General features: G+C 44.7%; 1 protein-coding gene across 2 annotated transcripts; it reads left to right on the top strand.

Moving 5' to 3' along the window:
* Positions 1-2,541: 2,541 nt before the first annotated feature.
* Positions 2,542-7,972, top strand: FAM241B (family with sequence similarity 241 member B). Of its 2 annotated transcripts, none has more exons than XM_028729473.2 (3): positions 2,542-2,677; positions 4,550-4,676; positions 6,145-7,972. In XM_028729473.2, exons 2-3 carry the CDS (start codon positions 4,584-4,586, stop codon positions 6,427-6,429), a joined length of 378 nt encoding a protein of 125 aa, XP_028585306.2. In that variant the 5' UTR covers positions 2,542-2,677; positions 4,550-4,583; the 3' UTR covers positions 6,430-7,972. The 2 variants fall into 2 exon arrangements, with proteins under 2 accessions (XP_028585306.2, XP_028585307.2); XM_028729474.2 differs by lacking the exon at positions 2,542-2,677 and adding an exon at positions 2,684-3,205.
* The last annotated feature ends 599 nt before the right edge of the window (positions 7,973-8,571 follow it).

Here is an 8,571-nt window from a genome sequence, read left to right as displayed (position 1 = left end):
AAGAGTTGAAAGGATGAATCAATTTAATTGGAAGGGGAATCAAGTAAAGTTTTTATTTATTGGCTATTTAGGGTACAAATGTTGATTAGCAGGGGCAAATTTTAAACCAGAGGGCTGAGACTGAAGGGAGTACTTCTTTTTAAAAGAGAAATATGGACCTGCGATAGCTCAGTTGGTAGACCATGAGACTTAAGGTCACAGGTTTGAACCCCACATTGGGAAAAGATTCCTGCATTGCAGGGAATTGGACTAGATGACCCTTCCAACTCTATGATTACAAGTGTGTGTGTGTAATGAATATTTCAACACACCCCACACCCCAAGTCTTCTCAAAACTTAACGTTAACATCACGTTGAAGGGTGCGGAAGGGGTGAGAGAAAGTGAATTGAAACAGCACAATAAAATTTCACAATAATTCCTTTTGGTACAGTTGCTTTTCTTATGGATTTTCTCAGTAAGCACCTATATAAATATAGGTTTTATTTTTGTCATTATTAATATTTTGCACCTCCTCAGCTTGTCGCATTGTGCGAGGGAACCGTCCGCACTGCCCTAAATTTGTCACCCCCTTACTAACTTGATCAATGCTGGCAGAACCTACCATATAAGTGAGCATTCAAGTAGAATTCAGGGATCAAGATTATATTTTCTAGAGCTGCATAAATGGTTTGAAAACTGAATCTCAGGAGGGTTTCTTAACAGACCAAAGGGCGTCTTGACTCTTTAGCATTCTAGTCAGCTTTAGAAGTGAGAGGTATGGGAGACTTAAAGTGCTCAAATGTGTTCCTGAAATGATTGTATTGTTTCTGAGGCATAGGGAGGGGATTAATGTTGCAATCCCAAACTTTGAGCCCGCTTTCCCTACTTTTCAGGCCCCCCCCCCCATTTAGCAAAGAAAGGCAGCCAAGTGTTAAAAGGATTAGTTCTGTCCTTCAGGCTCACAATGTGGGCCTACAGCAGTGTGTCTTTGTTAAAACCTATTTTGGGGTTTGTTTTGCTTCCCCCTAAGGAGGAGATGTATGCAAAGGGAGACCCCAAGAGATGGTTTTGCACTGGTGTTTCCATGAAGCAGAAACATAGTTCAGGCTTCACCTAAACGAATGAGAGATATACTGGGACTGAGAAAAATTAACATGCCCTCATGCCCTTACTGTTGATTCCTGCACATGTCCGGTGAGCAAAAATGAACACATGCAGGCAAACTCTCAGGTTGCCTGAATTGTGCTGGAATCTCCTTTTCCCACAAAAGAAAAAACAATGGACTTTCTACCAGGACTTCATTTAATCCATATATCACTTGAACCATTTTTGATGCCCCCCCCCCCCCCCCAGCTCTGGTTGCTGAGGGAAAAAATGTAAATGCATTGACTATATCTGCAGAAATTGCAGGCTTTGGGTGGTATTCAACACTGGTACTAGTGCAAAGATTAACTCCAGTGCAGCAGGATTCCCCACTCTCCTCTTATGGCAACTGGCCCATGCCACCCCCAAATCCACTCCAGAGGATTAAGGGAACTCTGAGAACAGATTTAGGGGGCACACAGGGGAAGGAGAGGGAGAAACCATTCCATTGTGCAGGGGCGAAACTAGGATTTATTTTACCTGGGTCAAAGACCCAGTTTGGCACATCCACACACATTTGCACCCACCCACCCACACGGGCTGGGAGTCTCAATGGTGCCCCCCTGGAGGCTTCACAGTGGTAAAAAAATCCGGCTAGCCACCCCCACCCCCTGTAGCTATAGCTCTGCATTGTGAAAGGATAGGGGGAAGTGGGGCAGATTGATGCAGAAAAATTCAATCTCATATTTTATGTAACACAATGTGTCAAATAATTAAAAAAATTGCTTTATCAATATTTGCTAATCAATATTATAACAGCAATCAAAAGAATAATTAAAGTTAGACGATAATGAGAATATAATGGCATGAGTGAAAAATGGGTTTTGTATCATTCTGCCCCACCTACGGGGCACTTTGATACAGTGGATGGGGCACTTTGATACAAAGTGTAAATTGTATGAGAATGGTAAATTATTGTAATTTATTTACAAAATTGTAAATTTACAAAAATTTAATGAAAAAACAATTTTTATTGTGAGAGATCATAATCAGCCTTACAATTCGTTACTTAAAAACTAAATTACGTATCAAAACTAACAGTGTTTCACATATATCATAGACCATGGCAGGTTTTCTTACCAATACATCAAAACTTATATTAATCTTTCCTCAAACCTGTTGCAATTCTCTCTTCTACCCAGCGGTTAAAGGTGCAGGGGGAGCCCTGCCCTCCTTTTCCCCCTTTACCCGGGGGGGGGGCGAGGAACACGCGGCCATCCAGAGGTCGGTTGCCCCTCCCTCCAACCGCAGCCAAAACATCTGGAAGGCCCTGGTCCAGCAGAACTTCCTTCCGTCCGCCAGCGCGAGCTCTCTTGCCGTCAAGCAACCTGCAGTTCACGGAAGGCGCCTGAGGAGGGGGCTGCTCAGGTTTTGCAAAGGCTTCTAGCCGCAGGATCTTGCTTTGCGCCTCTCCCTTCCCTCGCCTGCTTGCAACTTCCGGCGCCGACAGCCTGTAGGAAGTTGCCAAGCTTCAGATGTGTCACAGTCGAGAGGAAGCAGCTGGAGGAGCAGCAGCCGGAGACGTTTTGCATCAGCCGGAGGGGGAGAAAAGAGGCGAGTGGTGCATCTCTAACTGCTCCTTCAGCCCTCCTACCCCGCCGCCAATTTTTTTTTTTTGCTTTATCCTCTGAAGGGGCAGCTCTGTCAGAAATGCAGAATCCTAAGATGCAGCCGAAGAAATGCGAATCCCCTTGGTTGAAGCAGGGCAGAGGATTTTGTTTGAGCCAAATGCAGCGTGGGAAGTTGGTCCCTTAATCCGAGGGGGTTTGGCTGTTTGCCCTGGAGCAGCTGCAAGAATAAGCAGCGCTTTGCGAGCATGTGCAGAGTGCCCGTTTCCTTGTCAGAAGGGGTGGCTTTCCTCCCAAAGCGGGGCTGGGCATTCTAGGGCACCTCACATTAAAAAAACAACAACTAAGCTCTATTATCATAACTCGTAGCAGTGAGTCCCTTAATTCTGCTACCTGTGTTTTCTGCTTGCTTGTTAACTCTTACCCATGCGAGGTAGGTCAATATTGCAACTGTAGAGCTGAGCCTGAGAGAGAAGTAGTGTGTCTAAGGCTGCCTGGTGAATTCAAGCTGTAGGTGAAAAATTTTAACGGGTCTGGGGATTTTTCTAGCTTACGGCTTAAGACTGTGAATCTGCCTGAATGTTTTTTAGGGCAACTTGGATTTTCATCTCACTCCTGAAGTACATTATGTTGTGCTTTTGTGAAGCTGCCTTGAGTTGCCTCTGGTGAAAGGCGGTGCCTGATAAATATAATAACAAAAATAAAAGATATGCCTGAGCCATCAATCTGTAATGGTCCTCCTGACTGTAGTCGGGTCATGTATGACACCAGCATCAGACTGTCTTGCACCATGGAAAAACTGCTTTTATGGGAATGTTTCCCAGGTTAGTTTAAGTGCTTAGAAATCTATATTCAGATGCAGCCCTGGGGTCTAATCAAATGTGTAGAGCTTTCTCTAAAATCTGCCATTTGTGATTTCTGTTAATCGTCCAAGGAATTAGAGACAGACTTTCACCTTTCTGTTTAGATATCAGGCTGCAGCCATTTGTCAGTTAATTGGGTTAAATTATTAAAAGGCTTCTGACTCATCAACTGTGCAGTCCTATCCCTGCTTAGTCTGAAGTTAGCCCCATTGAATTCAATGGGACTTGCTCCCTGCTGACTAGGGTTGCTGCTTGAAATGGACTATGATTAATCATTCTTCTCTCTGAGCTAGAAGGGATTAACTTTTCCAAGATGGTGTCTGTTGCGACAAATGCATGCATCATCTAAAAGCAAAGCATGCTTTTCATTTTCATTCTTACAGTGTGTATGCCAACTTAATCGATTAAAGAGTCCTGTGATTAATCCACTTTAACTGGATGATGATGGCTCTATGTATAGGAGTGTGTGTCAGCCTTTCTTCTTGCTAGTCTTTTGCTTAAGCTGCCAAAGGGCTTGCCTGGTTGGGTTGGTTTTTTTTTTTGGTAATTTGTGTCCATCCCCCCCAGTGTTTCTATATGACTGATCCATGGAATAGATTTTTTTTGCGTACAGTTTAGGATTGTGTAAAAAGTGTGATAAGTATTCCAATCTGCACTAGCCATTGTGACCATGAAAAGAGGGGGATCAGTATTAATTGTGGAGCAACTAACAGAGAGTATTAAAATGTGCCTTCATGCAGTTCTTTTTTCCTGGGGGTACGCAGGGGTACGCATACCCCCTAAACATTTTGTGAATCTAAGTTTGGCCTCATTGAGGGGCAGTATTTAAATATGAGTAGGAAAACGAGAGTACCCCTCAACATTTTTTTTAAAGAAATAAAGCACTGCCTTCATGTATATTAATTTGATATGTCCCAGCTTCTCTAAACTGTGCTCCTTTCCCTAAGACAACAGTTGGAGCTTGTTCAAAACTCTTTTCTTTTTTATGTTAACAGGGGTGGCAAAACAAACACCACACGACCCTTAAAGATGGTGCAGATTTTGGCCAACGGCGACATCGTACAAGATGATGACCCTCGAGTGCGACAGAGCACTCAGAACAGAGGAACCTCCTCTCGGCCGGTGAGGAGAAGAGCTTTTTGTGGTGCTTCAGTTTTGCTGAGAATTATTATGTGAGGAACTGGTTTCAATATTCCTGTCACAAATGGATGCTTAATTCTGCAGTGTAGTTGATCTGTTCAAAGATTACCCTTTTAAGTACAAGTGCATGTTTCCTCTAAAGTAAATCTGCAAAACTGAGCCAGGATTGCTTCCAAGTAAGCATGCACAGAATTGCATTTGGGCACTGTAATCTGAACCACCTTTGTACTGAACTTGAGGTGGAGAGGGGGATTTGGACTGGACCACAGTTCCTAACCCTGCCAGTCACTGCCCATGTGGAGTTCCCTATTCCATCTGCAAATATGCAGGCTGTCCGGTGAGATTCCTGAGGTGGCAGCCTGCAGAAAGACCCAATATGGGGTCCTCCAGGGGCAGGAAGGAGAAGGTTGCTGGATCTGGAGTCATCCCCACTGCTGTCACTGGTGCAGCAGATTTGCCCGCCCTTCTGGCCTGACTGCCACGATCAGCAGGGCTGTGGATGCTGTAGGGCCTGTGTTGCTGCCTAGCCAGGGTTAGTTGTGAATCATCAATACTAATAGGGGTTTTAGTTCTCTGAAGTCATTGCATATCAAAAACCACACCATTCACATGCTAAAGGGGTTATCAACAGACTCAGGGAAACACCAAGGTTTGTAGATGTGTATTCAAAAGAAAAGCCTTGGGTGGGTGGGGTGGGAAAGATTAAGGGGGAGAGAGAGAGGAGGCCAAAAAACAGTTTGGTGAATACTGAGTATGCTCACTGGTCACAAAATACTGACTTGATTATTTGGAGTCCCATTGTCAGAGGAGTTTGTCAGTCCTTCTCCACAGGCAACCCTGGAAATTGTAGCTCTTTGAGGGGGGAACAGCAGCTCTGAGTAGCCTTGATGAATTAAGATTCCCATGATTCTTTGGGGAAAGCCATGACTGAAAAAGCGGTATGATACTGCAATGAATGAAACCAGGGACAGAACATGAGGGAGGAAGGGGAGGAGGATAGGATATCCTGAAAACAGGAGTGATCCACACTGCAGCATTTTGTTTCTGGCTCCATTTCTGTGTAGGCGGTGTGCCCCAGGGAGCCGCCTTTGGCATCTTAAGTCCAGTTGTCATAGATAGGATTGCAGGCTTACTGTTTCTTAAACCATGTTGGTTTTTTAAAAAAATTAAGTTTTCTGCTGCATTTTAATGCCTTGCACTATTTTTAAGGATGAAGTGGAAATTAAAAATATTTTTAAACATTGCCTGTGGAATGTGCTCACCGAAGAGGGCTGTAATTTTTTGTGTAGTCTCCTCATTTCTCAAAACTCTCTCTATGGTAGTACCTGCTCTTTGGAATCTATGAACCACCCAAATGGCTGCATTTCTGGCTCTTTCTGGCTTTTACTGTATCTGTCAAACTGGATCTGGCGCCATGAATTCACTCTGTTTCTCTGGGGTTCCTCCGCAGGGTTTTTTCAACATGAACGCAGGCCCTGCTCCACAACAACACTACCGCCAACAGCAGCAGCAGCAGCAGCAGCCTCAGGATGCAGCAAGGCCAGGGGAGCGCTCACTGCTTTCAGACATCAATCAACAGTTGGTGAACATGGGATTCCTCACGTGGAACCTTGGAAACCAGGTGGTGGAGCCAGTCATGTCCATCCTGCTGCTGCTCCTTCTCATGATGGTTGGCGTGCGTGGCCTACTCTTGGTGGGCCTCATCTACGTTGTCTCTCACTTAAGCCAGCGATGACAGGGACTTCTCTACAAGCCATGACTGCTGCTTGGCGAATGGAGAGCCACATTTCCTTATCCGGTGTGTGAGCACATGTTAGAGAGAGTATGGGGGGTGTCAAATGTGCCCCCGTTGTGTGTGTGTGTGCCCATATGGGCTCCCACCCTCAAAATGTTATGTAAATAGATTTTGTAGGGAACAGAAATGAGCTGGGGGGGGGGGAGGCAGTATATGGAGTGCAAGTTTGTGAGGGTACAGTTTCTTCTACTTCAGTTGGCTTCCTGCGGAAGCATGAAAATTTACTTTCAGTGGCACGAGGCTCACTACATTTTTTCTCGTGCTGCTCAGGTTGTAGCAGTTGGGTGTGGAGGCAATCTCAGGGTTGTTGGTTGAAGCTTAGTTTTTTGACTGAAGGGGTGAAAAGGCAGCAGGTGGATCTCTCAATTGTTCTCTCAACAAAAGCGCTTAATGAACCTCGTATGTAAAAGGCAGTGTTATGAGATGACTAAGTAGGCATTGTTTATTGCCCTTAGAGAGGAGGTAGTTAACATGATAATTGAGAAGGTTTAAAGCAGAGGTGGGAAATGTGTGGCCCTTTAGGTTCAGAGGGACTACAATTCCCACAATCCCTAGCAATTGGCCATGCAGTCTGGGAGTGATTCGAGGTGGCATCTGGCAACATCTGGATGGCACCAGGTTGTACAAGGCTGCATTACACTCATAATCTGGGAGTCGTAAAATGGATTGGGTTTGGTTTGGCACTCTTGGTCACGATCTGACCTTGAGCCTCTGCTTCCTTTGGTTGGAGGGGAAGACACAGGCCCCACATCCCTGGTTTAAAGCAAATTATATAGGTATAACACCTATCACTTTTGAGATGTGTGTCCAGGTCTTTTAAAGACAGGTGCATAGAGACTGATTGAAAACCAGGCTTCTTAACGCAGGTCAGTCACAGGATTAAAATACCATCTCCAAATGGAGGGAAGCTTGGGTTTGTGTGGAAATATCGATCATGGAACCACACTTTGCATATTTGATAGGAGGCCACTCTGTAGCTAATCAGCATACATGAGGACGGGTAATTCTGAGAGTTATTTTCCATGTTGGGAGCTGTACATGTGGCCCCTGTACTTTGCATTGTCGCATACACAGTCCCCATGCTGGAGGCAACAGTGCTGATGAATGGTTGCCCCTGTGTGAGTGCTGGCTCCCGGAGTGCTCACTTGGGGTCTGCCTTAAGCATGAAACCAGCCATTGTCTCATAATGTGTGTGTGGTTTGTGTGTGTTGCAGTGGGGGAGACTTACTAAGTGAGTGTGCAGTGGGCATGTGTAACGTGGTTCTCACGTCTGTCAATTAACGTGAATGGACATTTCTGCATCCTTGCAAAATCACCTGGTGGGAGAACTCCCCACCCATCCACACTTCTTCCCCTGCTAGTGGAGGAAAACAGGAGTGGAGGAATCTAATCCAAGCAAAGGAAAGCTTTGTAACCACCCCCAACTCTTTGTAATACTAGTTGCAAACTGTTCTTTAATACACATCTTTTGTTCCTTTCCAAATGGCTGTGGCTTCCATTCCTTTATGTGTTTGGTCTTGGGCTGATAATAATGAATTCTGCAAGCTTAAATGAAAAACTGGCTATCGACATAACTTATATTTCAGATTTATCCTGTGGATGTAAGGCCAGTTGCAACATGTTTAAAACCAAAAGTATTGCATTAAGCTGTAGAAATATAACATCCACAACACTTTAAACACTCAAATGACTAAACCCTCCCATCTGAAGATACACCAACAGCTTGACAGTGGCTGCTATAAGCTGATTTAAACAAAAATACCTCTATTTGCTTTTGGAAGTTGTTTTGCCTTGTCTAGATGAAGGGCAAATCTGAACAGGACAGGCTGTGAGTGGGTTAGAATTTATTTCTGGGGTGCCTTTCAGCCAAAAAGCCCCCCAAAATGGTTCACAAAGATTTGTCCGTTCTTAGACCTCAGCATATTCTGTAATTTTAAACAAATGCAAATGGGGAAACTTCGCTTGTTCAGGTTAGTGGGGTAGCATCACTTCCAGCTTTTCAGTCACTCACTTGGTTAGCAGATGTATCAAAGAGCAGGCAGCAGTGCTGGCTGGGATCCAAAGAGCCACCCCACTGGTTCT

Source organism: Podarcis muralis, chromosome 6, assembly GCF_964188315.1.
Source record: "Podarcis muralis chromosome 6, rPodMur119.hap1.1, whole genome shotgun sequence".
NCBI lineage: Eukaryota > Metazoa > Chordata > Lepidosauria > Squamata > Lacertidae > Podarcis > Podarcis muralis.
The sequence above is the reverse complement of the archived record's forward strand: the minus strand, read 5'-3'. Positions and strand labels throughout refer to the sequence as shown.

Excerpts from the sequence above, each read along its gene's own strand:
- FAM241B (XM_028729473.2), top strand. The coding sequence starts at position 4,584 with ATGGTGCAGATTTTGGCCAACGGCGACATCGTACAAGATGATGACCCT. Across the intron at positions 4,677-6,144 it reads GAGGAACCTCCTCTCGGCCG|GGTTTTTTCAACATGAACGC; the intron begins GTGAGGAGAAGA and ends GTTCCTCCGCAG.